This window comes from Oncorhynchus clarkii, chromosome 9, assembly GCF_045791955.1.
Source record: "Oncorhynchus clarkii lewisi isolate Uvic-CL-2024 chromosome 9, UVic_Ocla_1.0, whole genome shotgun sequence".
In the NCBI taxonomy this organism is placed as follows: domain Eukaryota; kingdom Metazoa; phylum Chordata; class Actinopteri; order Salmoniformes; family Salmonidae; genus Oncorhynchus; species Oncorhynchus clarkii.
Genome location: NC_092155.1, coordinates 50,380,173 through 50,408,020, shown reverse-complemented (window position 1 = coordinate 50,408,020; position 27,848 = coordinate 50,380,173). Strand labels below are relative to the sequence as shown.

The window sequence follows — 27,848 nt, the reverse complement described above, 5'->3', positions numbered from 1 at the left end:
TTCCAAGTTTACTTCGATATGATGGTTATTATTTCAATATTTGTGTAAAAAAGCGTTTCCACCGACACAAAAAGATCCCACCTTGTCTAGTGTATTTTGTTTATGTTGACATCTGGAAAGTTTATGTAAAAAAATTCTGTTTCTGTCAGGCAAATGTCATGACATTTCTTTTATTCAATGTACTTTAGTCTCACAAAAAGGTTGGATGGAAACCTGGTTTATGTAAAAAGCTGTTTTAGGAACAAAATGCCCTTCAAAATATTTCTTATTGTTGCCAGCCTTTCAGTGATAGTGGGTTACTGTGTCAATGGAAGCGCGTTGGGACAAGTCAGACTTTGGTGTTGACTTGAAAACGTCTGGCTATCATTCAATGATGATCCTAGTCTGGGAGCTCCTTCCTGGCCTCTTCTCAAACCCCCAGCCCCACTTGTTATTTCCATAGAAATGTCATACTCGTTTTCTGTCGCACTTACCGTTTTCTCGAGGCAACATTTGCCCTTTTCCTGGTGCTGTGCATGTGCTGGCATTTATTTTTGTCAAGCTCTGCATAAAAATGATATGTTTTAGAATGTACAATTATTTTAGATTCATTTACTCATCTGCTGCTCCACATTTCTCCTTTCCTTCTCAATTCCAACTCGTTCTCCTCTTCCTCTCCTTCCCGTTCAACCACCGCTGTCATTTCTCTTCCACCATCTTTTCCTCCTTCATTTGTCTCTCCATGGCTCTATTTCCTCTCTTCTGTCCTTCTGCTCTCCTCTCTCTGTCCTGCCAGTTGAGGGCTTGCGAGAGGAGGAGTTGGTCCGTAGTGGCAGTCGTGAACAGCGGCGGAAGGCCCTACCAGGGGGGTCAGGGTCAGGTGAACTGGATGACCCCATAGAGGCCCTGGTAGCTGTACCCACTGTGGTCTACCATGAGCCGGCAACCACCACCACCACCACCACCACCACCACCACCACTACAGGTAGGGGGTGTTCTCACCCAGGGAGGGCTTTTAGGTCAAAGGATTTTACACTGTAGAGCAGGGCTATTAAAATCTTAACCTACGAGGTCGAGAGTGCCACTGTTTTTCTGTTATACTTGATAATTAATTGAACCTTCCTACAGGGCTAAATCAGTCTCTGATTATAATGTTTTTTAGGTCCAGATTTGAATTTGACGGCCATAGAGCAATGCCCAGGAACCTTACTCTGGCCAATAAGCACTGAAGTTAATATAATGGTCATCCTCAATCAGTTCTGCAAGTGATGTGCTGTTACAGGATTTTATGTTCCGAATGTTATTTCACTTCCTGTTTACTGTCGTAATTGTATACGTCACACTACAGTGCTGTTGGCAAAAGGTATGCATACCATATCTAATATGTTCAGGTCTGATAATTGCTTTGTTTGTGGGTGGCAACAGTGGCACTTAGAGAAAATACAAAACACAACCCCCTCACATCCTCCCCATAGTTGATATTGTGTTCTCCTCTCTGTTTCGCCATGGGCTCTGTCATTATGTGTGTTTAACTGGCAGGGTGGGGGTAGGAGCCTGGAGAGGCGCCTGCGTTGTCACACTAGGTCTGTAATGAGAGTGCTGATGCAGTGCCACAGCTGTAAGCTGCCCTGTCCAGCATGGGAGATGGACTGCACTGGAGAGAAACATGGCTGAGAGGCAACAGGGAGTGGGCTAAGGGAGAGTACAAAGGGGTTTTACAGGTTCCCTGTATCTTAACAATGTCTCATAAGAACTGGAGATGGGATATTACTATGGCCTATTCCTGAATGTTTGTCATCATATATCAACTGTTGGCCTGAAATAATTATGCTGTTGGAATTTCTGTCGTAGATGTTGTTTCTTTAACACTACCAACTGTCAAATTGTGTATCTGTAGAACCTCCAACTACTCCAGAAACAACTACCCAGAATAATGAGTTGGTGACAGAGAAGGCTCCCAAAGAGAAGAGGAAGAGGAAGAAAGAGAAGGATCGCTCCAAGGTGGACAATAAGGAGGAGCAGGGGACAACTCAGGGGAAACCAGTAGAGGATGAGAACTCTGACAGGGAGAAAGTCAGGAAGACAATCCCCACCCAGCCTGTCACAGGTACACTAACTCCCATCCATCCCACCTACAGCAAACCGTTTGTAAAAACACTATTATTGTTACTTCAAGATGTACCAGGCAAAATGTTTTTGTTTAAAAAGCCTGTATGTATTTTCAGTGTTTTAAGTGAAGTACCTTATTTAGAGCCCATAGTATGCACACTCTTCTAGCGCTAAAGGATAAAGTTAAGTCCGAGAAGAGGAGTTCTGGCGTTACTTTGTCATCCTCAGCACTGCAATCATAGAACAAAATATTCCAGTGAGTGGCAATTTCCGATCTGATGACAGCGTTTCCTGAGGAGGGGAGCACAGAGAGGACAGGATAATGATAGGGCCTCTGGAGCAGAAATGTCCTTGCACTCTCCTGTATTCCTCTGTAACACACACATACACACCTACTACTAATGCATTTTCCTTAGTTTGGATCAGCCAGTTTTCTTGATTTTAAGAGTGTTTCTTCGTTATTCCAGTGGTGTCCACTCGGAAGGCCTTTGAGTGTGACACGACAGCAGCCGCTGACGTGGTCATGTTGGTGGACGGCTCCTGGAGCATTGGACGCACCAACTTCAGACGTGTCAGGGACTTCCTGGAGGGTCTAGTCACGCCTTTCCATATCGGCCCAGACAGGGTGCAGATAGGTGAGACACAGCAGACTCTTTCTGCTGAATTAGCGTTTTGGGTTTCTTATGAAAGGGTGTGTGATTTGATCTCATAATTAATATAATAATAAGCCACATATATAAGACATCCCCAGGCAGATGTCTTTTGATCTTAATGGTTCTGTTTCGTGCACTTTCTTTCATCTAAATCCTGGTGGTTTTGGCCCCTTTCCTGTTTCTGCAGCTGTAAATACTCGACGTATAACAGTACTCTCCTCTGTTAGGTTTTTACTTCCCGGGACTCCAATAACTGTCGTGTGGAGTGATATTACCAGTTTATTGCCCCTCTGTTTTCCCAGCCCTTTCTCAGTACAGTGGAGACCCTCGCACTGAGTGGCAGCTCAACAACTTCACTACCAAAGAGCAACTGCTGGAGGCCGTCAGGAACTTCAGATACAAGGGCGGCAACACCTTCACAGGCCAGGCTCTGCTGCATGTCCTGGAGGAGAACCTGAGACACGAGTCGGGGGCGAGGCCGGACACCCCTCGTATCCTGATCCTCCTGACGGATGGGAAGTCGCAGGATGACGCCATCGCTGCAGCCAACCGGCTGAAGAACACCGGCGTGGAGATCATCGCTGTAGGTGAGATCTACCCTGGTGGTGCAGCCTGTTACTCTTGAGGGTTTAGTTTGCATAATGGGGAGTACAGGAAGTACAGGAGTTTGTGTCTTTGTTTGTTTGTTTTTGCAGGTTATTTATGCTTGGTTGTGTTTGTCAGTAATTTGTGTGTCTGTTCAGGAATGTATTGCCGTGTGAAAAAAGGACTGTGCCTTTGTCTTTCAGGTGTAAAGAACGCAGACGAATCAGAGCTGAGGCAGGTGGCGTCTGAGCCTCTGGAGATCAACGTCTACAATGTGAATGACTTCCCCCTGCTCAGCAAACTGGTGGACCGACTGGTGCACATCCTCTGTGGGAAGATAGAGGAGCGCAGCATTGCTAAGAGTGAGTTTAGTATTTCAGTACATTCATCCGTATGTTTATACAAACTCTTACGAAACTCTCTTTCTGTGAGGAAATACCAAGTAGTTTCCTCATTCTCTGTTTACTGTGTAGGAAACGAAAGGCCGACAGAGGACCCTGTGCTCTACTACCCAAGCCCCACAGACCTGGAGTTCTCTGAGCTGGGCCCCAGGGAGGTGCAGCTGAGCTGGACTGGACCTACCCGACCTGTCCTGCAGTACAGAGTGGTGTTCCACAGCGCCGAGGGACAGAGCCCACAGGAGGTCCGAGATGGACAGAATGTTCTCATGAATGTCTGCATTTACAAGTCATTGCAGTTATGAAGCTCAATATCTTTTGTCATGGAAATAAATCAGTTGTGTCGACATGTAGCTGTTTGGTGGTTTTGGCTGTGAGTGACTTGATCTGTGTGGCGTCTGTGTTCAGGTGGTTGTGAATGGGACCGTCTCCAGTGTTCTGCTGGGTGGACTCTCCTCCCAGACCCACTACCACATATCAATCTTTCCTGTCTACGAGGACAACGTTGGTCTGGCCCTCAGAGGGACCATCACCACATGTAAGGCAGAACCCATCTGTCACATTCCTCACATATCATGTACTTCATAATGCAAATAACTCGACGAAACCATGGAAATAATTTCTGATGCATTCTCTCTACCGTGGAAATAACTTCTGATACATTCCCTCTACCGTCTCCTTCTCTCTTTCTCTCCTCTCCTGGATCATCAGTGCCCCTGGCCATGCCGGAGGGTCTGGAGGTGACCCCCTCGTCCCCCAGCAGTCTGAGGGTGCGTTGGGGTGCCACCGCGGGGGCCACTCAGTATATGGTTCTCTACTCCTCCCTCAGCCACGGAGAGCCCGACGATGCCAAGGAGGTGAGGTTACTGGAGGATGGCAGAGTGACGTGTGTAATATGTTGATGTGTTTGTTAGGATCATTTTGTGTATTAAATCCCTGTCCCAGGTGAAGTTTGGGGCAGACCAGACTGATGTGATGCTGCGTGGTCTGATACCAGTGACAGACTACTCTGTCACCCTGTATGCCCTGTATGACGAGGACCCCAGTGACCCTGTCACCGCCATCGCCACCACATGTGAGGATGTTATCACTGCCTATTATTAATTAACAATCAATCCATTTATTTAATTTTTCTGTGTGTCATTTTTTTTTTTCTCCCCAAATTTCGTGATATCCAATTACGATCTTGTCGCATCACTGCAACTCCCCAACTCCGCCTCAAGGAGTTGCTAGAGCGCGATGAGCCAAGTAAAGCCCTCGTAAAACTGACTATCCTGCCGATCCTTGACTTCGGCGATGTAATTTGCAAAATAACCTCAAACTCTACTCAGCAAACTGGATGCAGTCTATCACAGTGTCATCCGTTTTGTCACCAAAGCCCCATACACTACCCACCACTGCGACCTGTATGCTCTCGTTGGCTGGCTCTCGCTTCATATTCGTCGCCAATCCCACTTGCTCCAGGTCCATCTATAGGTCTTTGCTAGGTAAATCCCCGCCTTATCTCAGCTCACTGGTCACCATAGCAGCACCCACTCATAGCACGCACTCCAGCAGCTATATCTCACTGGTCACCCCCAAAGCCAATTCCTCCTTTGGCCGCCTTCCCTTCCAGTTCTCTGCTGCCAATGACTGGAACGAATTGTAAAAATCACTGAAGCTGGACACCCATACCCTGACTAACGTTAAGCACCAGCTGTCAGAGCAGCTCACAGATCACTGCACCTGTACATAACCTATCTGTAAATAGCCCATCCAACATCCTCATCCCCATACTGTTATTTATTATTATTTTATATTTTTGCTCCTTTGTATCCCAGTATCTCTACTTGCACATTCATCTATCACTCCAGTGTTTAATTGCTAAATTGTAGTTATTTCGCTACTATGGCCTATTTATTGCCTTACCTCCCTTATCCTACCACATTTGCACACACTGTATATATACTTTTTCTCTATTGTGTTATTGACTGTATATTTGTTTACTCCATGTGTAACTCTGTGTTGTTGTTTGTGTCGCACTGCTTTGCTTTATCTTGGCCAGGTCGCAATTGTAAATGAGAACTTGTTCTCAACTGGCCTACCTGGTTAAATAAAACAGTTAAAATATGTTCTTCTCTTTCTCTGTAGACCCGTTGCCCTCCCCCGTCAGTATGCAGTTTCCCAAGGTGAGCCACAGCATGGTCAGGGTCAGCTGGGTTCCTGGAGTGGTTGATGTTCCCGGTCACAGAATCACCTGCAGCACCAACCATGGCAGTGACGTCAAACAGGTGCTCACCATTTAACTACTGTGGAATAAAACATGCACTACTCAATAAATATGTTTTATTATTATTATCCCGTACGGGCTCGAGAGAGACAAAGGTCGAAAGCCATGCGTCCTCCGAAACACAACCTAACCAAGCCGCACTGCTTCTTAACACAGCGCGCATCCAACCCGGAAGCCAGCCGCACCAATGTGTCGGAGGAAACACTGTGCACCTGGCGACCTGGTTAGCGTGCACTGCGCGCGGCCTGCCACAGGAGTCGCTAGTGCCCGATGAGACAAGGATATCCCTACCGGCCAAACCCTCCCTATCCCTAACTCGCAGTGCTAGCACAGCTAGCACTGCGATGCAGTGCCTTAGACCACTGCGCCACCCGGGAGGCAATATGTTTTATTCTAAGATATTTCCTTGATTCATTAATTTAGTATCTCCTTCTCTCTGTCTGTCACTTTCCCGCTCGCCTCTCTTCTCTCCAGGTGGAGGTGACAGGTGTGAACTCAGTTCTGCTACAGAACCTGTCCTCTCTGTCTAGATACTTGGTGTCGGTGCAGTCACAGTATGAGCAGGGCCTGTCCTCCCCGCTCACAGCCAACGTCACCACATGTAAGATCATGAAACCTAGCACGTCACACACACGCACACATTTCCACATCCATACATGACCTGTGCATATGACAGAGATTGTTGTTTCTCCCTCCCCTCTGCCCCTCTCTCTGTGTCTCTCTGTCAGTGAGGGTACCAGCCCCCTCTGATCTCAGAGTCACAAACTTCTCAGGAAGTGACATCACAGTTCGATGGGAGTCAGCCGCCGATGACGTTGTCTCCTACCTGATTAAATGGATCTCACTCAGTGGAGGGGACCTCAGACAGGTATGTGGAGGAACCTCGGCTTGTCTGTTAAATCTAGTAAGACGCGGCATATTTCATTGCCAATTCGACGCTGTGTTGCATGGATTTTAGTGTTACATTTGCTGTGTGTGTTTCAGTTGAGGGTGGATGGGGACAGCGAGGGGGCCATATTGGAGGGGGTGCAGGACGATAAGGAGTATCAGATTTCACTGTCTGCCCTCTACGCCGATGGAGCACAGAGTGAGGCAGTGGCTATACGATACAGCACCTGTGAGTTCAAAATACACACATTGTCACAGACCTGGAGATGTTAATCGCATCAATATGTAATATTGGGATGTAAAGGTTGTAGTTCTCAGCTTAAAGAGCACGCGTTAATGTGTCCTAGTGTCAGGTGGCGGCCCTTCCAGTGTGTCCATCTCAGAGGAGACTGCAGTCAGTCTCCTGGTGAGCTGGGTTCCTCCCAACGCCCATGTACTGCAATACCATGTCTCCTACACCGCCCTGATGGGAGGAGAGACACAGGAGAGCACTGTGAGTAACACACACACACACACACAGGTCAGGTTAGGTTGGTTGTTACAGTGTTATGCCTCTGCAGGTGTTGGTTTCAGGCAGCGAGAGACGAACATTGCTGCAGACCCTGCTACCTGACACACGCTACAGCATCCTGGTCACTGCGGAGTACCGCAACCGAGAGGGAGGGAGCGCCTCCGCACAGGGCAAGACCAGTGAGTCACTTCCACACCAACTGTCATTAATCGTCTATGACCTGTGAATGCATGGTCTCGCGTGCTCTAGTGTACGCAGACATCCCGTCAGTTGTCTCTCCATGTCTGTTCCTCCAGTCAGTCTGCGAGTGAGCAGTGTCAGTGTGATGAGGTCTGATCACTCCAGTATCTGCGTGTCTTGGAGGCCTGTTTCAGCAGTCAGCGGTTACCGCATTGCCATCCAGTCTTTCAAAGGTAACGAGACCTTTTCTAGCACATCTCGAAGTGACACAGGTAGTCAGGGATCTTGGTTTTGGAGCTACCATCCATCGCTGTTTCTTACAAGGATATTGTGTGTGGCGTATGTTTTTCTCTATGTCCCTACTGTGTTTGGGAGCCCAGACAAGCAGACAAAGCAGGAGATAGTGGATGCATCAAGCAGCAGCTACTGTTTCACTGAGCTGGAGCCAGAGACTGTGTACCGCATCAGTGTGCACTCCCGCCTCGACACTGTAGAGGGAGCTGCAGTCTCCATTCTCCACCCCACAGGTCTGTATACCATCAGCATTGGGAAAGGGGGATACCTTGTCAGTTGTACAACTGAATGCCTTCAACTGAAATGTGTCTTCCACATTTAACCCAACCCCTCTGAATCAGAGAGGTGTGGGGGGCTGCCTTAATCGACATCCACGTCTTCGGCGCCCGGGGAACAGTGGGTTAACTGCCTTGCTCAGGGGCAGAACGACCGATGTTTACCTTGTCAGCTCGGGGATTGATTGTAGATGTAAACAGATCACTGGGGTACAATCCTCTTGGTGGGAAACACTCTCAATGTAACATTACACATTCATGAAAGTAGAACTAGATAGAAGTAATGAGCATTTGGATTTTGATCCCGACAGCATCGGCCCCAGCCAGAATCCCCATTCATCCCAGACTGCACCCAATTCGCAATGAAGGTACTTCTTTATATTATAGTTAATTGTACAGAACAGAGCTATATTGACAGTGCTGTAACATACCTTTGTTTGTGATTAAACACTGCCCTCTTGTGTTACAGTATGCCCTGAGGTGACCATCAGAAATAGCATTGTAAAAGGTAAGGAAATTATGTTTGTAAAGTAAAGAGCTTTTGTCATATACGCATGGGTGTGTGAGAGTCTGTGTGTGTGTTTCTGCACCAGGGTTCGATATGATGGAGGCTTTTGGTCTGACCCAGAGGGCTTACTCATCTGTGGAGGGGGTGACTGCTGAGCCTTTTGTCTTCAATACTCTACACACCTATACTGTGTACAGAGACATCCAACTGACTCGGAGCACAGGGTGAGATATTTACATAGGCAAACACTCACATACACATACACACACACACACACACAGACAGGTCACTTATCTCTATATTGTCCCATCCACAGATTCATCCACCCAGCAGGCTTTTCTCCAGAGCACACCATCAGTATAGCTTTCCGTCTGCTACAGGACACCCCCAGGGAGCCCTTTGCCCTCTGGCAACTCACCGACAACGACTTCCAGCCCAAGATGGGCGTGGTGCTGGACCGTGAGTCTGAGGAGAGGGATGGGGTTGAGGACTGCCATTTTGAGGGATTTGTAGTTTTTGCTGTTTGTTGTGCTCAGGGATCTCACTAAATTTGCTTCAGTCATCCTTAGCGACTTACAATTAGTGCATTCATGTTAAGATTGCTAGGTGTGACAACAATACATCACAGTACATTTTCACTCAAAGTATTTATTAGCAAAATCAGTGCCAGTAGGAAGAGACAAGTTTTTTTTTTTTTTTTTTTTTTTTTTTTTTTGTGTGTGTGTGGGAGTTGTTAGGGGCACTGAGTTATTTATGACACTCTTCAAAGGGGTAGGGACTCCGCGGTCTGACTTTAGGGGAAAGATTGTTTCCTCATCATACGGTGGATAATTTCCCCCAAAAAACTGTTTTTCATCTCCCCTCCCTTCTCTCTCTCTCTCCCTTTCTCTCTCTGTGCCCCCCAGCTGTGAGCAAACTGCTGCTGTACTTCAGTCTGGACTACAGAGGGGAGGTTCAGGAGCTCACCTTCGACCAGCCACAGGTCCACAGGCTGTTCTACGGAAGCTTCCACAAGGTGAACGAGAGAGAAAATATTTGATAAATAGAAGGAAGAAAGGGGGAGAGAAAACGAGGACGAGGGGCAGTTCAACATCAAGACAATGCTGAGTTTTAGATGGTGATTAGAGAATGTGACCATGGATATAGAACTCTAATATATTGTCTATGGTTGTGACATACAGCACAAGTCGTTCTAACACACCCTTCTGTCCTGTGATTGGCAGATCCACCTGTCTATCAGCCAGGTGAGCGTATCCCTGTCTGTGGACTGCCAGCATGTGGGTGAGAGGCCCGCACGGCCACTGGGGACTCTGCCCACTGATGGTTTTGAGACACTGGGCAAACTGATGAAGACCCGTGGACCACACAGCGGCTCTGCCCCGGTTAGTTGGAACAGAACTATTACTTTGACCCACACATAACATATACTGTAGTAACCAGACTCTTTGTTGTTGTTGCCTCCTCCAGTTCCAGCTACAGTCCTTTGAGATTGTGTGCAACACCACCTGGGCATTAGAGGACACCTGCTGTGATTTGCCAGGCCTGGTTAGTGACACACAGTAACTCTCTATTAAAGGTCATGGGGAAATGAATAAATCCCGACGTCTAGGGGAATATGGAGTTAATGAATGCATTAGAAGCGGAGGCCCTCTGGCGTCCTGCCCTGAATATCACGGTAACTTAATTGACTGTAATGCTGCCTGTGTGACTATCTCAGAGGGATGAGGAGAGCTGCCCCGCACCTGCCTATGCCTGCACCTGTACCTCCGACATACCTGGAGCTCCTGGGGTCACGGGTCCTCCTGTGAGTCACAGTGTTGCGTTATGATGAAAGCAGAATAAATGGATTCAATTAACTGTAATGTAGTGAAGTGATTAGCAATTGCAATGATTCATGACTGATCCTAAGATTATTATGCAACAATCCTTGTCCCTGTTTTTTTTTAGGGCAAACCGGGTCCTCGTGGAGAAAAGGGTGAAAAGGGAGAGGAGGGCCAAAAGGTCAGAGGTCTTGACACTTGTGAAGCCGATACAGAAGCGCCTGAACAGTTCACTATACACAGCTGAACCCCATCTGTATTGCACCATAGTCTATTTTCACATGTACTGTACATCATCATGTTTGTCAGAATGTGACGGTGACAGATTTTCTTATATTTTAACCTCTGTTCACCACTCCTGTTTTTCTCAGGGTGAGATAGGCCCTTCAGGGAAAATCGGGTCAGAAGGCGTTCTTGGGCCCCTGGGAAATCGTGGCCCTCGGGGATTGACAGTTCAGGGCAAAGTGGTGGGTCGGTTGTAAATGATTCTTTTAGAGCATCCTTATTGCTCTCCATGTTTAGAAAGTTCTACATTGCTTTTTAAATGCATCTATCATGTTTGCCCTTTTTGAATTGGAAACATATGTTATTGTGATCAATTGTGCAATGTCAGCATATTGCAGATCTGTGCCGTGTTATTATGTGATTACAACAATATGTATCACTTTTGACCTCGGTGCCCGTTCTGTCTCTACAGGGACCTCCAGGGGCTCGGGGTGTGAAGGGGGAGGTGGGAAAGCCAGGTGGGCAGGTGAGTCTGATTTACAACATTCCCATTGAATAAACAGAACAGGATATTTTTTAGATTTTACCTGTCTTCCAACATTTGATCCACTGTGCTGTAGTTTACATTATGGTTTTCTTATTTGATCCCTCCACTTTCCTTCCTTCTCCTTCCCTATCATCTTCTCCCCTCCTCCATCCGCATCCCTGTGTTTCTCTAGGGTTTACCAGGTCCTCCTGGACCCCAAGGGAACGAAGGAGCCCCAGGCCCCAAGGTGAGCTCAATCTCAATCCTTATTCAAACACGTTCCACAAACCATGCCTGGAGCTCAAGACTCCAAGTGTTTCTATTATTAGTTATGTGTATCAGTCTGAAGCCAGCTCTGACCCTGACCTTTGCCTCCCCGGTGTTTTTCAGGGCATCAGAGGAGTTGAGGGGAACATGGGCGGACCAGGGATTACTGGACCTAGGGTAAGAGTGGGGTGAATGTCAAGTGGAGGTATACTTGTCATTGCTTTTCTAGTGATCTCTATTGCTCCTCCCCTAATCCACCCATCTGTGTTGTCAGGGTTTCCAGGGTATGCCAGGACACCCAGGGGTTGTTGGAGAGAGGGGACCTTTAGGGGGGGTGGGGCCGACCGTAAGTACTGAGGCACAAACGGAACTTCATACCCTGGGACTGTCGCATCCAATATACTGTTGAAAACAACAATCACGCCATCACACAATTTCAGTATGCTCAATGTTAACTCATGAAGTGATGATCCATTGTCTGAGGTGAACCAAATTGTATTAGAACCAAATTGTATTAGTAGCGATAATGGTTATCAACTAGCTCATCGTAGTTTCCCTTTCTATTAACAGGGTCTTCCTGGGAATAAAGGTGAAAGGGGAGAGAAGGTACATTTTTATCATGCAAGTTTGTCTCTGTGCAAGAAAATGTGTTTGTGCTCTCTTGGCCCATTGATTGACAGACATGCTCTGTGTTTTAGGGAGAGCCTCAGTCCATGGCAATGATCTTCCAGCTGGTCACACAGGCCTGTGAGCAACTGGTGCACAGTAAGTGCTGCAATGTAAGGTGATGTTTGAGGGAGTGCACATGGTTGTGTGTGTATCTGTGTAGACTTATTCACAATTGTTTTTCAGACGAGGTGCTGAAGCTGGATTTGTTCCTGAATGAGATGAGCCGTAAGCCTGTGCCCATTGAGGAGCCAGTGGGTCCACCAGGAGAGCCTGGTATACCAGGGGGAAAGGGCCCACCAGGACAGAGGGGGAACCAGGGAAGACTGGGAACTAGTGGGGAACCAGGGAAGTCTGGATACCCAGGAGAGCAGGGTGAGGCCTTGGGTTTTACACGGTGGAGGTGGTGGTATATATTCAGTCCTGGTCAGACTTATTAGGTGATAAGTGTCTCTCATCAGTGGTTCCTTCTTTCCTTCAGGACGTAGAGGTGCCCCCGGGGAGAAAGGCAGCTTAGGGCCCAATGTCCAGGGACCACAGGGAATCAAAGGATTTGCAGGTACACTCATCAGCTGTCTCTCTACGGTAATTGAGAAGTTTAATTGCTGCTGTCAACTTAGTGATTAGGGTTTTTTGTGATTGTGTTTGTGCAGGTCTCCCAGGAGAGGCCAAGCTGGGCAGTCCCGGCCCTAGAGGAGAGGATGGCCAGACGGGACCTCCGGGCATCGCAGGAGCAGTCGGGCAGGCAGGAGAGATAGGTCCCCCTGGTGTTTGTGATAGCAGTGGCTGTCATAGAGGTGTTCAGACACAAGCAGGTACAACAGCCATATCTAGGACCATTTACAGTAAATATTTCCATATTGAAGATATTACCATGCTATTTTACTGTTTTGACTGCATGTCATTTTTCAGAGGACCCATATTTTGGATACCAGCCTTGAGCACACAGTGGAAGCTGAATTTTCTTGTGACATTGTGGTCCAGCTCCTGTCATCTCCTTCATTTTAAGTGGCCATAGAGCACTTGTGCCATTAGACCTGATGGACAGACTGGGACTGGAGCTGACGAAGCACCACCGTGGAGCAGGTTTGGTGCATTGGAGCTCGTCAGTGACTCAGAGACACATGGGCCACTATTAAGGGGGAAAGGAAGTTGACATGGTGCCTCTTCTTCACTTCTCCTTCTCATGAAACACAAATGTATCAAGTGTTTCCACTTACATAAAAACTGATGAAAAGTACATTTTTAAGTATTTGAATAGGTCTACCTGTTAATAAACTCGCTAACATATTGTAAAGGCCTGTGTTTTAATGGAGGCTATGTAGTGGATATTTTGGTAGACAGTAGGCCTGTAATAGTTAACTGATGTATGTTATGACCTTCGCACTGAAAATGTTAAATCTGCTCCTTACTATGTCCATGTTTTTGTACTCATGCACTGTAACATATTACATGTTAAGCATAAATTCAAATATGGTTACTATCTGTAGCTTTTATTATATTTTTTATACCTAAACTGCCTCAAAATGTTAATCCAAAGAGTTCATTTTGTATTAAAAAAAAACTATATTTTGTTTCAAACAAATTATACACTGTGAGAATGTCTTAATTATTTTATAGATGTATAGATATACTGTATATGATAAATTGAATCTTGTTATTCTCATTATACACTAACATGCAGATTTCCTGTATTACATGTTGTATTTTATCTCACAGGAAAGCCCTGTTTACAATTCCTGCTTCATGTCTTTAAACGGCCATTAGCAGTTGAAATGTTGCCATGTGTTCTTGAAAACATTTGATGTGTTTTACTTTTTTTCTACTCCGAAGTGTGTGTGTGTGTGTGTGTGTGTGTGTGTGTGAGAGAGAGAGAGAGCGCATGAGAGACCAGCATTAGACCAGCTTCTACATAAATATGGTAGTCTAAATACTTAAACAGCAGGAAGCCAATTGAGAGTAATAAAATCATGACCTAAAAAAGTCAACTTGCCTGAACTCTTTTTTTTTTCTTAATCCCTAAACAGTGGACCACTTGACTGTAATGAGATGATGATAATATACTGCAAGACAATGGAAGATGGGCTACTGTTACTGGTGAATTGAATTGAATATTGGCATGATCTGATTATCCATTATAAACTGTATGGTTCAAGTCCTGAATGCTGATTGGCTGACATACCACAGGTGTGACAAAACATTTATTTGTACTTCTGTTAATATGTTGGGAACCAGTTTATAATAGCAATAAGGCACCTCGGGGGTTTGTGGTATATGACCAATATACCACGGCTAAGGGCTGTATTCAGGTACTCCGCGATGCATCTTTGAACAGGCGTTAGCCGTGGTATATTTGCCATATACCACACACCCTAATGCCTTATTGCTTAAATATACCTTGTCAATTATATGTTATGCAAGAGCTCGGATGCAGAGTAGCCCACGTTTTACCAGCATGGAGAGGCCAGAGAAAGCCAGACTAGTAAATTGGGCCAAGGAACCGAAGTTGGGTATTGGCTGAAGGCCATCCGCAATACAGCAGATGAAGGTGCGGCATGAGCGTGGAGAACGGATAGAAGTGGTTATGGACAGCTAGGAACAATAAGAGCCAAGTGTAGAGGGAAGGTGAGGAAGAATGGCTCCAAGTAGGTCGACAAACCGTACCCTGCTGTCTCGGATGGATGTTGAACCCTGACAAGAGTGGGGATGAATTACCTGCGGTGGCAGGTGTAGTGAAGACTGACCTCCAAGTCCGAGCCTCACCCCAATGGTCATGCAAAGTAGTGATGCGAGGGTTGACTCAAAACCCGCAGTCACGGCAGGTTTAAGGTCAAGAAATATAGTTGAGCGGGTTGAATAAAAATTAAATCTTTAAAAAATCCCTGAATGTATAATTATTGTGCAATTTTTATCTATAGCCTACACTGAGTTTTTCATTCATTATTTTGTTGCAATTGTGGTGGGGATCATAATCCTGAGTTCCTGGAGTGCTCTGTAAGGATGAAGGAGATTGAGATGGGGATCATGATCCTGAGTTCCTGGAGTGCCCTGTAAGGGTGAAGGAGATTGAGATGGGGATCATGATCCTGAGTTCCTGGAGTGTCCTGTAAGGGTGAAGGAGATTGAGATGGGGATCATGATCCTGAGTTCCTGGAGTGCCCTGTAAGGGTGAAGGAGATTGAGATGGGGATCATGATCCTGAGTTCCTGGAGTGCCCTGTAAGGGTGAAGGAGATTGAGATGGGGATCATGATCCTGAGTTCCTGGAGTGCCCTGTAAGGGTGAAGGAGATTGAGATGGGGATCATGATCCTGAGTTCCTGGAGTGCCCTGTAAGGGTGAAGGAGATTGAGATGGGGATCATGATCCTGAGTTCCTGGAGTGCCCTGTGAGTGCCCACAGTGAGTAGGATGATGTATTTCTTGGAAGTTAGGGGTTTGATGAGCGTAGCACAGAGTGGGTGGATGGATGCCAGGGCATGGATGCCCTGGTGACAGTTAGTACAGAGATAGCCAAGGCCCTGACAATAAAATAGGTGATGACTGTTGTGTATTTTGACATTGACATTGAGAAAGCTTATGATACCATGTGGAGGGAAGGGTTGTTGATCAAGCTGAGTGCATTGGGGGACGTCTGTATAACTGGATCATGGACTTCTTGTTAGATCGAGTCATACGGGTGTTGGGTGGGTCAGAATTGTCAATGCTGTTAGAAGTGGACAATGGTACTCCCCAGGGAAGTGTGGTTAGTCAGATGTTGTTCACCCTGCTGATAAATTACATATTAGAGGACGTGGGACAGGGAGTGGGTGTGGCCTTGTATGCTGATGATGGGGCTCTATGGAAGAGAGGTGGGAATGTGAATATGTAATGAAGATGCAAGAAAGTGTGGGAGTTGTGGAAGATTGGACTCAAACATGAGGGTTTAGGATGTCTGTGTCCAAGTCCTGCTTTATGATGTTTTCTAGGAGGAAGGTTAAAGATGTTAGGCTGAAAATATACAGTCAGAATATAGGTAGGGTGTCTGAGCTTAAGTATTTAGGTATGTGGTTTGATGAGAGGCTCTACGTGGAAGAGCCATGTTGAGTATATTGAAATGAAGTGCTGGAAGGTGCTGAACCTCATAAGGGCAGAGGCAGGATATGATTGGTGGTCGGAAAGACAAACACTGTTATATATGTACCAGACATGGATTTTAATTTAATTTAACCTTTATTTAACTAGGCAAGTCAGTTATGAACAAATTCTTATTTACAATGACGGCCTACCAAAAGACAGAAGGCCTCCTGCGGGGACGGAGGCTGGGTTTAAAAATAAAAATATATGAATATAGGACAAAACACACATCACGACAAGAGAGACAACACAACACTACATAAAGAGAGACCTAAGATGACAGCATAGCAAGGCAGCAACACATGACAACACAGCATGGCAGCAACACAACATGACAACAACATGGTAGACAAAACAAATATTATTGGGCAACAGCACAAAGGGCAAAAAGGTAGAGACAACACCACGCAAAGCAGCCACAACTGTCAGTAAGAGTGTCCATGATTGAGACTTTGAATGAAGAGATTGAGATGAAACTGTCCCGTTTGAGTGTTTGTTGCTGCTCGTTCCAGTCGCCAGCTGCAGCGAACTGAAAAGAGGAGCAACCCAGGGATGTGATTAGGTCATCTTTGGATTATGTTTGCTTTGTATAAGGGTCGGCAGCCAAAACGGTACTATGGAAAAGATACAGTCAAGGGCCCTGAGATTGTGTGTGTAGTGCCTTCAGGACAACACCTGTTGAGGCATTGCAGGTAGATAGCGGGGAACTGCCACTGAGGATAAAGCGGGACAAACATTAGCGTACTGGGCGAGGTTGAAAGGGAGTTCAGAAGGACATCCTGTGGTCATGTCAACTGGGGAATGCTGGGAGCGAGGAGAGGTTAAGCAGAGGGCATACGAGTGGACAATCGGGCAGAAGGTGGTAGAATATGGACTGGGGGAGAGAGAGATAGGGCCGGCAATCGCATTGGGGAACGTTCCTCCTTGGCTGTTCCAAAACAAATGTAGGTGTGGACATGATTGAGGGCAGGAGAGAATGGAGTAAGGACGTGAGATGTCTTTTAGAGAGATATATAGATAATCGTTTTTATTCGTTTTTAAGGATTCAGATGGTTGCAAGGATCCAGTCAGTGGTCGGATGGGCACAGGGGTGTATGTCCCAGATTTCAATGTTAGTGCATGTAAGCGGTTAACTGATTATGTGTTAGTGTATGCAGAAGAGTTGATGGCCATGATTCTAGGTTTGAGATGGGTGGAGGAGGTGAAACCACTTAGAGTGGTGATCTGCTCTGATTCGGCTGCAGTGTTGAGCAGTGTGAAGATGGGCAGGTCGGATAGGAGAGACTTGTTTGTGGAGATGATAGTGCTGTTGGAGAGGATGTAGTGGTGGTAAACTTTTGTAGGGTTCCCGCCCATGTGGGTGTGGAGGGTAATGAGAAGGTCGATGTGGTGGCTGAGAGTGCAGTGAGGAGAGAGGGGGTAAATATTCAGGTCAACTGGGCCGCAGGGAAGTCAAGTCCTTGATTCGGCCAAAAAGGCTCAGTCTTTGGCAAATGGAGTGGGATGCTGGTAGTAAGGGGAGACAATGATATTGCATGTCGATATAGGTGAGTAAAGGAGCATGCGATGTAGGCGAGAGGAAGTTGTGTGGAGTAGACTACAGTTTGGGCACACAGGTTTGAATGCCACATTGTGGATGATAGGGAGACATGAAACAGGTCTGTGTGATGAGTGTTTAGTGGAGGAAACGGTTGATATTTTGTGAATTGTATGATGTAGATGGGGAGAGATTGTGTGAAAGGGTTAGAGAGGCTGGATGGGTTTGGGGTTTGGGTGGCGTAGTGGGGGGAAGGAAGTGGTGTCTAGGGCTCTATTTCACTTTGTTAGAGGAACATGACTAATGAAGATCATTTAATGTAGTTAGTCTGTGACTGGCCTCACACTCCAGTACAGTAGGTAGTGATGTATGCACATTGAACGTTGGATGCGATCTGCCAACCCAATGCCAAAGAAGAAGAAGAAATCCCGTACAGTCAAATATATTTATAACTACTGTATGTGGCGCCACCTAGTGCTATGTATATTATTAGGAACCAAATAGTGAAGAATTTGTTGTACGGGTAAATATTTTACAACGCACCCGCATCCGGCTCAACAACATTCCAACCAACATGGCAAGCCGGAAAGGTTCACAGCAAAGCCGGGGAGATGGTGATAAATACTCGGTGTTGTTGCCCACTTACAATGAACGAGAGAATCTACCGCTTATTGTGTGGCTATTGGTAAAATACTTCGGTGAAAGGTAGATCATTTCAGATTATGTTGTCCGAAGTGTGTGACAAGATGTCAGTGATAAACTGTCACTAAAATCAGATTTGCCAAGAGGGGACAGCCCTCATTGGGATCGTCAATGGCTTACTTTTGCAATCTGTTGCGGGTGGGTATAATTTGTGGAACGTTCCAACAGGAATCTGTTCCTAAAACTTCTAAAGTATAAGGTTATCAACAAACAACGCATCCAAAGTAGCATGATCAATTCACCTAGCTAACTAGGTGCCGAATAGGCATCAATTTACCACGTAGTTTATTCTTAATGTTTGCCCATAGGCTACCAGAGTGAGAACAGACATTTTTCGGGAATAAACGTGGTGAGTGAAACATTTAATGAGATACCGGGTAGGGAATGGGCTATCTTATTCTGCCGCTATACAACTTTGTATTTACTAAGTTTTTGAAACAAATTCCTGTTGGAACGTATCACAAATTATACCCACCCATCTGTTGTTGTGATTACCAGTCGCTCATTGATTATTTCAGCTAATGACATACCCTCTTTGTGTGTGTGTGTGTGTGTGTGTGTGTGTGTGTGTGTGTGTGGAATATGACTTATATAAATACCTCTATGAGCTTATTTCAGCTGTTTTACCTCTGCGGTCTTCATAACAACAAAAGGCAGTTGTGGGTGGGCCAGGCAATGATGTAAACATGCAACATTGTACTCCATAGACATCAAAGACTGCAATAACATTTTGCAGATTGTACCTTTATAAGAATATAGCATATAACTCACAACATTTGAACAGATATTGCATATTTGAAAGACTGACTGAAATTCAAGCTGTAACTGGAACTATGATAGAGCTCATTGTAAAGTCCCTGTTTTCATCAAATGTCAGATTAGCATTTGTTGTGTGATGGGTTGAAACACCTTTTTACTTATTCACAGTGGATACGAGTACGAGATTATTGTCATTGATGATGGAAGTCCAGATGGGACACTTGAGGTGGCAGAACAACTGCAGAAGATATACGGAGAGGACAAGATAGTAAGTGAATTTAATAGATTAGTTGTTATTTTTGTATATACTTTAACATTCACGTACCTGCTGGCATAGCAAGACACTCATTCACTCTCTGCTCTTTGTGGTTATTTTTCAGCTCCTTCGACCAAGAGCAAAGAAACTAGGGTTAGGTAAGTGTCACATACTCATTCATCAGAGTGAACACAGTGTTATTGAACACTATCTCAGGTACACATGTCAGGTGATGTCCTTTTAATTCTGCATTCAGGAACTGCCTACATCCATGGCATTAAACATGCCAGAGGGAACTATGTCTTCATAATGGATGCAGACCTCTCCCATCATGTGAGTGGATCTCCTGTATCTCTGGACAATACAGTATCAGAGAAGCAGGTTGGGATAATGGCACCGGACCCTGTAATACAATAATAACAATTTAAAAATGTTTCCAAGAACAGACTATTTTCTAGTCCCTTTTTCTAATCAGGAGGTTACTTGTGGTGTTACATTGCTTGGTTGGATATTTGTATCAAAATGCTTCATTGCCAGGAATATCTTTTATGAAATCCTTTGGATGCATACATCCTAAAATACATACAATTATCTTTCCTTGCAGCCTAAATTTATTCCAGAATTCATAAAGTAAGTCAACTATTTTAATTCATCGCAAAATGTGAATGTGTATATTTTGGGGGAAAATGTAGAACGTAGAATTCAGAATATAGTATGTCTGCTAGCAATCTACATCTCTACCATGTGATCATCTGTTACAACGTATTTGGTGTGAATGTGTTGGTCTCCAAGGAAACAGAGAGAAGGCGGGTATGACCTTGTGTCAGGCACCCGATACAGAGGAGATGGGGGCGTGTACGGATGGGACCTGCGCAGGAAACTCATCAGGTGACTGCAGGGGCACACTCCCGTCTGCTACATCTACACTACCATTCAAAAGTTTGGGGTCACTTAGAAATGTCCTTGTTTTAAAAGAAAATAAACATTTTTGTCCATTATGTTGTAAATGACTATTGTAGCTGAAAATGGCAGATTTTTTATGGAATATCTACATAGGCGTACAGAGGCCCATTATCAGGAACCATCACTCCTGTGTTCCAATGGCATGCTGTGTTAGCTAATCCAAGTTTATAATTTTAAAAGGCTAATTTATCTTTAGAAAACCATTTTACAATTATGTTTGCACAGCTGAAAACTGTTGTGCTGATTTAAAGAAGCAATAAAACGGGCCTTATCTGGAACATCAGCATTTGTGGGTTCGATTACAGGCTCAAAATGGCCAGAAACAAAGAACTTTCTTCTGAAACTCGTCAGTCTGTTCTGGAAAGAGGACAAGTACATTAGAGTGTTTAGTTTGAGAAACTCCCGCAAAACTCAACGTCAACAGTGAAGAGGTGACTCTGGGATCCGAGTTGCAAAGAAATAGCCATATCTCAGACTGGCCGATAAAAAGAAAAGATTAAGATGGGCAAAAGAACACACACTGGACAGAGGAACTCCGGCAAACAGGCAAAGCGTCAATACAGGGCTAAGATTGAATCGTACTACACCGGCTCCGACGCTCGTCTTATGTGGCAGGGCTTGCAAACTATTACAGACTACAAAGGGGAGCACAGCCGCCAGCTGCCCAGTGACACAAGCCAACCAGACGAGCTAAATCACTCCTATGCTCGCTTTGAGGCAAGCAACACTGAGGCATGCATGAGAGCATCAGCTGTTCCGGATGACTGTGTGATCACACTCTCCGTAGCCAATTTTTTGTAAGATCTTTAAACAGGTTAACATTCACAAGGCTGCGGGGCCAGACGGATTACCAGGATGTGCTCCGGGCATGTGCTGAGCAACTGGCAGGTTTCTTCACTGACAGTTTCAACATGTCCCTGATTGCGTCTGTAATACCAACATGTTTCAAGCAGACCACCATAGTCCCTGTGCCCAAGAACACTAAGGCAACTTGCCTAAATGACTACAGACCCGTAGCATTCACTTCCACACCCATGTTGACCAAGTGCTTTGAAAGGCTGGTAATGGCTCACATCAACACCATTATCCCAGAAACCCTAGACCCACTCCAATTTGCATACCGCCCCAACAGATCCACGAGTGATGCAATCTCTATTGCAGTCCACACTGCGCTTTCCCACCTGGACAAAAGGAACACCTACGTGAGAATGCAATTCATTGACTACAGCTCAGCGTTCAACACCACAGTACCCTCAAAGCTCATCACTAAGCTAAGGATCCTGGGACTAAACACCTCCCTCTGCAACTGGATCCTGGACTTACTGACGGGACGCTCCCAGGTGGTAAGGGTAGGTAGCAACACATATGCCACGCTGATCCTCAACACTGGAGCCCCTCAGGGGTGCGTGCTCAGACCCCTCCTGTACTCCCTGTTCACCCACGACTGCGTGGCCAGGCACGACTCCAACACCATCATTAAGTTTGCTGACGACACAACAGTGGTAGGCCTGATCACCGACAACGACGAGACCGCCTATATGGAGGAGGTCAGAGACCTGGCCGGGTGGTGCCGGAATAACAACCTATCCATCAATGTAACCAAGACAAAGGAGATGTTTGTGGACTATAGGAAAAGGAGGACCGAGCACGCCCCCATTCTCATCGACGGGGCTGATAATGGAACCGTTTGAGAGTTTAAGTACCTTGGTGTCCACATCACCAACAAACTAGAATGGTCCAAACATACCAAGATTGTCGTGAAGAGGGCACGACGAAGCTTATTCCCCCTCAGGAAACTAAAAAGATTTGGTATGGGTCCTCAGATCCTCAAAAGGATCTACAGCTGCAACATCGAGAGCATCCTGACTGGTTGCATCACTGACTGGTATGGCAACTGCTCGGCCTCCGACCGCAAGGCACTACAGAGGGTAGTGCGTACGGCCCGGTACATCACTGGGGCTTAGCTGCCTGCCATCCAGGACCTCTACACCAGGCGGTGTCAGAGGAAGGCCCTAAACATTGTCCAAGTCCCCAGCCACCCTAATCATAGACTGTTCTCTCTACTACCGGATGGCAAGCGGTACCGGAATGCCAAGTCTAAGACCAAAAGGCTTCTCAACAGTTTTTACCCCCAAGCCATAAGACTCCTATACAGGTAACCAAATGGCTACCCAGGACTATTTGCATTGTGTGGCCCCCCCCAACCCCTCTTTTACGCTGCTGCTACTCTCTGTTTATCATATATGAATAGTCACTTTAACCATACCTACATGTACATACTACCTCAATCAGTTCAACTAACCAGTGCATGTATATAGCCGCGCTACTGTTATAGCCTCTCTACTGCATAGAGCCTCGCTACAGTAATTTTTCACTGTTTTTTTTACAGTTTTAATTTCTTTACTTTATATATTGTTCACCTAATACCTTTTTTAAACTTAGAAATTGCACTGTTGGTTAGAGCCTGTAAGTAAGCATTTCACTGTAAGGTCTACCTACACCTGTTGTATTTGGCGCACGTGACAAATAAACTTTGATTTGATAATCAAACCCACAAATGCTGACGCTCCAGATACTCAACTAGTCTAAAGAAGGACAGATCTTTTGCAAAATGGTTTTCTAATGATAAATTAGCATTTTAAAATGATGAACTTGGTTTAGCTAACACAACGTGCCATTGGAACACAGGAGTGATGGTTGCTGATAATATCCCATTCAGCCGTTTCCAGTTGCTATAGTCATTTACAACATTAACAATGTCTACACTGTATTTCTGATCAATTTGATGTTATTTTAATGGACAAAATATGTGCTTTTCTTTCAAAAACAAGGACATTTCTAATTTACCCCAAACTTTTGAATGGTAGTGTAGGTTGTTGGCCGTCATTTATTCAGTTTATACAGAAGGCAAGTATTAAACTCTCGTCTGTGTGTGTCCCTCCCTCTCTAACAGTCGGGGAGCGAACTATGTCACACAGGTGCTGCTGAGACCTGGGGCATCAGACCTGACTGGCAGCTTCAGGTAAGGGGCTAAATGTAAATAGGTGTGAAGAACAGCAGGCACAGCAATCACACCTACAGTTGAAGTCGGAAGTTTACATACACTTAGGTTGAAGTCATTAAAACTTGTTTTTCAACCACTCCATAAATGTATTTTATGGCTAGCACGGGGGTGGCAGCATCATGTTGTGGGGGTACTTTGCTGCAGGAGGGACTGGTGCACTTCACAAAATAGATGGCATCATGACGGGGGGACAATTATGTTGATATATATATATATATAGAATCAACATCTCAAGACATCAGTCAGGAAGTTTAAGCTTGGTCGCAAATGGGTCTTCCAAATAGACAATGACCCCAAGCATACTTCCAAAGTATTGGCAAAATGGCTTAAGGGAAATAAAGTCAAGGTATTGGAGTGGCCATCGCAAAGCCCTGACCTCAATCATATAGAAAATTTGTGGGCAGAACTGAAAAAGCGTGTGCTAGCAAGGAGGCCAACAAACCTGACTCCATTACACCAGCTTTGTCAGGAGGAATGGGCCAAAATTCACCCAACTTATTGTGGGAAGCCTGTGGAAGGCTACCCAAAACGTTTGACCCAAGTTAAACAATTTAAAGGCAATGCTACCAAATGCTAATTGAGTGTATGTAAACTTCTGACCCTCTGGGAATGTGATAAATAATTATCTCTAATATTATTCTGACATTTCACATTCTTAAAATCAAGTGGTGATCCTGACTGACCTAAGACAGGGAATTTTTACTGGGATTAAATGTCAGAAATTGTGAAACTGAGTTTATATGTATTTGGCTAAGGTGTATGTAAACTTCCGGCTTCAACTGTACTTACATACTGGTACATCTTCCTTTATCTTCCTTAGTGTGCCAGTGTGTGTTATCTCACTGTTTTGTTTTTTATGCATGGTGATCTCAGGCTTTACAAGAAGGAGGTACTGGAGAGTCTGGTGGAGAGGTGTGTGTCCAGAGGCTACGTCTTTCAGATGGAGATGATTGTCCGTGCTAGACAGCTGAACTACACCATTGGAGAGGTGAGGCCTTTTTTTTGTGGGTTTTGTGTAATTTTGTTTAGTTTCTTAATCATGAGATGTTTTATTTGTTTTTACCGTCGAGGACCACATTTGGACACAGTGTTTTAATTCATACTTTTAAATGCTATCCTCTGGGAATACATCTGTTGTAAATGTTTTTACCCAAATAAATTAAGATATGTTAATCATGTCAATATGTCCCATATGTATGTAGCTTAGTTAAAGAGAGTTTTATCTACTTTCCCACAGCCAGATTAACTTGTGGATACCATTCTTATGTCTCTGCGTGCAGTTTGAAGGAAGTTGCTATCTAGTGTACAATTGCTAACTAGCGTTAGCGCAATGACTGGAAGTATATGGGTACACTACCTCTTAACTTTCTTCATACTGGAGGCAGATACATACAAATGGTATCCTGGAGTTCATCTGACTCTTCATTGCCAAAATCCAATCTATCCCTTTAACGATAGTTTTCCTTCTTCCAAACAGGTTCCAATTTCGTTTGTGGATCGTGTTTATGGGGAGTCTAAACTGGGAGGAAATGAAATAGTGTCGTTCCTGAAAGGACTGCTTACTCTCTTCGCGACAACATGATTTATGATGCTCTAGGTTTGGACTCAGCACTGCTTTTTAGTTTTTCAGTCATGGCCTTCAATGCAGTAATGAACCTACATCAAAATCAGTAGCGTAGGACGCACCCCCACAGCACACGCGAGGCTGGGGCCCCCAAGATTTAGGGAGCATCAAACAAACTTTTATTTTGGTTGGGGAAGATAGCAAGTGAACACTTCATAAGCCATGGCAAAATGTTTAGAATTACAGGAAATTTGCTTTAAAACTGCAACATCTTCTCTACCCCATGGCAAAATGTATAGAATAGCATTAAATTAGCTATAGAACGGCATATTTTTCTCTCTGCCCCATTTCTCTCAGCGGGGGGGGGGGGGTTGTTAAACTGCACTATGTCACTGATAAAAATGAGAAGTGGAAATGGACAGACTATGCTCCTTTCTATGAGTAGTTGATTATTGACAAGTCAAAGCACAGAAAGTAATACATTAAAATATTCATTCTTCACTGCCTCTGCTTCAGATGGATCTCCAATCATACATAAAGATGTTGAAGCATCAAGCTTCTTCCTATGTATTATTGTAGATTGATTAACTCCTTTCTGTTCATTACTTTCACATTTTGGTGGGTTTACACTACCAGTGAAAAGTTTTAGAAAACCTACTGATTCAAGGGTTTTTCTACATTTTCCTATATTTTTCTCTCAACCAGCTTAACGAGGAATGCTTTTCCAACAGCCTTTAAGGAGTTCCCACATATGCTGAGCACTTGTTGGCTGCTTTTCCTTCATTCTGCGGTCCAACTGATCCCAAACCATCTCAATTTGGTTGAGGTTGGGTGATTGTGTATGCCAGATCATCTGATACAGCACTCTCCTTCTTGGTCAAATAGTCCTTACACAGTCTGGAAGTGTGTTGGCTCATTGTCCTGTTGAAAAACAAATGATAGTCCCATTAAGCGCAAGATTGGATGGCATATCGCTGCAGAATGCTGTGGTACCCATTCTGGTTAAGTGTGCCTTGAATTCTAAATTAATCACTGACAGTGACACCTACAAAGCACCCCCACACCATCCCACCTCCTCCATGCTTCACGGTGGGAACCACACATGCGGAGGTCATCCATTCACACACTCTGCGTATCACAAAGACAAGGCGGTTGGAACCAAAAATCTCTGGTGGACTTGGTCTTTTACCAAATAGGGCTTTCTTCTGTATACCAACCCTACCTTGTCACAACACAACTGATTGTCTCAAACGCATTAAGAAGGAAAGAAATTCCACAAATTAACGTTTAACAAGGCACACCTGTTAATTGAAATTTATTCCAGGTGACTACCTCATGAAGCTGGTTGAGAGAATGCCAAGCCTGTACAAAGCTGTCATCAAGGCAAATGGTGGCTACTTTGAAGAATCTCAAATATAAAATATATTTTGATTTGTTTTACACTTCTTTGGTTACTACATGATTCCATATGTTATTTCATACTTTTGATGTCTTCGCTATTATTCTACAATGTAAATGAAAATAGTAAAAATAAAGAATAACCCTTGAATGAGTAGGTGTGTCCAAACTTTTGACTGGTACTGTATATATTTAAGCATAAAATAATAATCACCAAAGTAGTGCACTGACCCTTTACTAGTCCTTTATTAGCAGACCGAGATAGCCATCTGTGGCGCAGTTGACAAATAAATCTTAGCACCCCCCCGGAAAAATATAACAGCACCCCCACCCTCAAACTACTTCCTATGGTCAAAGGGTATGAATACTTTCTGAAGTCAATGTAATTCCACTTTGATATTATGGGGTATTGTGTGTAGGCCAGTGACACAAAATCTCAATTTAATCCATTTTAAATTCAGGTTGTAACACAAAGTGTGGGGGAAAGTAAAGGGGTGTGAACTTTCTGAAGGTAATATATGTTATTACAGCTGATAGACCCGACTACGGCTAGAGTGGTGATCACCAACCGATCTCCATGGAATTCCTAGTCAATCACAAAACATTTCTTTAAAAACCCCAACGATAAAGCCTTGGTTCCTATTTGTTATTTTTTTGTTTTGTTGCACTGTTGGCAGTTGGTAGTCTTGATTCAGCAGCCCAAGTGCCAGGAAGGCAAAGTGTTCCCATTTTGAACCATTTCATGTGTCTGAAGGTAGAACTTCGCCTACCCAGCAAAGAGCAAATCAAGTGCAGTAATAGGCCTACCACTGGCCAATCACATAGCTCAGATCACTGTATCTACACAGTTTGCTCCATAGACTGTAAAATGAAGCCTCGAATGCACAGCAAAGTTGATGTGAGATTTCAAAGCTTTTAAAACAATGACTAGAGAGAGAGACTCGACAAATACAGCGAAGGGACAGTGTCGGTGATTCGGGTGAGAGGCAGCCTCACCGCTGTTCCCTCCCTTCCCTCAGACTGACCATCAGATGCAGGCAATCAGTCCAGAAATATAATTGCAAAATGGTCTGAAAATAACAACATTGGAAGGGCAATTTAAGCTTAGCCAATATGCATTGATTATGTATTGGGCCTATAGCCTACTGCACAAACCTCATTGCTACGTGACTGTTTTTAATTGGTTAATATTGCATAGGCTTACGTTTGTACGTTTGTAAAACAAATCTGAGCTTTGAATCTCAGATTTGGATCTTGTTAGCTTGGGGATTCAATCTTGCAACCTTTTGGTTACTAGTCCAATGCTCTAACCACTGGGCTACGTGCTGCCCCAATGGGT

The 27,848-nt window shown here is 44.8% G+C and overlaps 2 protein-coding genes across 4 annotated transcripts in view; both read left to right on the top strand.

Moving 5' to 3' along the window:
* The window catches only part of LOC139416483 (collagen alpha-1(XX) chain), a 33,607-nt gene extending 19,466 nt beyond the window's left edge, over positions 1-14,141 (top strand). For both annotated transcript variants that reach the window (XM_071165118.1, XM_071165119.1), the window contains exons 5-41: positions 776-964; positions 1,877-2,086; positions 2,556-2,723; positions 3,044-3,328; positions 3,530-3,688; positions 3,800-3,969; positions 4,133-4,262; positions 4,436-4,581; positions 4,670-4,799; positions 5,855-5,994; positions 6,468-6,594; positions 6,722-6,861; positions 6,978-7,110; positions 7,229-7,374; positions 7,442-7,571; positions 7,689-7,805; positions 7,953-8,099; positions 8,453-8,509; positions 8,611-8,649; positions 8,735-8,873; positions 8,966-9,108; positions 9,555-9,664; positions 9,873-10,031; positions 10,117-10,194; positions 10,367-10,453; positions 10,597-10,650; positions 10,841-10,936; positions 11,167-11,220; positions 11,414-11,467; positions 11,611-11,664; positions 11,762-11,833; positions 12,058-12,093; positions 12,186-12,252; positions 12,340-12,528; positions 12,635-12,712; positions 12,807-12,968; positions 13,066-14,141. In XM_071165118.1, the coding sequence (XP_071021219.1) occupies positions 776-964; positions 1,877-2,086; positions 2,556-2,723; positions 3,044-3,328; positions 3,530-3,688; positions 3,800-3,969; positions 4,133-4,262; positions 4,436-4,581; positions 4,670-4,799; positions 5,855-5,994; positions 6,468-6,594; positions 6,722-6,861; positions 6,978-7,110; positions 7,229-7,374; positions 7,442-7,571; positions 7,689-7,805; positions 7,953-8,099; positions 8,453-8,509; positions 8,611-8,649; positions 8,735-8,873; positions 8,966-9,108; positions 9,555-9,664; positions 9,873-10,031; positions 10,117-10,194; positions 10,367-10,453; positions 10,597-10,650; positions 10,841-10,936; positions 11,167-11,220; positions 11,414-11,467; positions 11,611-11,664; positions 11,762-11,833; positions 12,058-12,093; positions 12,186-12,252; positions 12,340-12,528; positions 12,635-12,712; positions 12,807-12,968; positions 13,066-13,094 (4,424 nt within the window). In that variant the 3' untranslated portion in view covers positions 13,095-14,141. The remainder of the gene's footprint in view (positions 1-775; positions 965-1,876; positions 2,087-2,555; positions 2,724-3,043; positions 3,329-3,529; positions 3,689-3,799; positions 3,970-4,132; positions 4,263-4,435; positions 4,582-4,669; positions 4,800-5,854; positions 5,995-6,467; positions 6,595-6,721; positions 6,862-6,977; positions 7,111-7,228; positions 7,375-7,441; positions 7,572-7,688; positions 7,806-7,952; positions 8,100-8,452; positions 8,510-8,610; positions 8,650-8,734; positions 8,874-8,965; positions 9,109-9,554; positions 9,665-9,872; positions 10,032-10,116; positions 10,195-10,366; positions 10,454-10,596; positions 10,651-10,840; positions 10,937-11,166; positions 11,221-11,413; positions 11,468-11,610; positions 11,665-11,761; positions 11,834-12,057; positions 12,094-12,185; positions 12,253-12,339; positions 12,529-12,634; positions 12,713-12,806; positions 12,969-13,065) is intronic.
* A 4,135-nt stretch (positions 14,142-18,276) lies between these two features.
* On the top strand, positions 18,277-26,728 carry LOC139416481 (dolichyl-phosphate mannosyltransferase subunit 1, catalytic). 2 transcript variants are annotated; one of them, XM_071165117.1, is made up of 9 exons: positions 18,277-18,508; positions 19,433-19,532; positions 19,645-19,678; positions 19,777-19,853; positions 20,125-20,150; positions 20,313-20,408; positions 23,437-23,505; positions 24,421-24,535; positions 25,025-26,728. In XM_071165117.1, the coding sequence occupies exons 1-9, from the start codon at positions 18,378-18,380 to the stop codon at positions 25,127-25,129; spliced, it is 753 nt and encodes a 250-aa protein (XP_071021218.1). In that variant the 5' UTR covers positions 18,277-18,377; the 3' UTR covers positions 25,130-26,728. The 2 variants fall into 2 exon arrangements, with proteins under 2 accessions (XP_071021218.1, XP_071021217.1); XM_071165116.1 differs by having other exon boundaries at positions 18,307-18,508; positions 20,125-20,152; positions 20,306-20,408; positions 25,025-26,660.
* Positions 26,729-27,848: the final 1,120 nt, after the last annotated feature.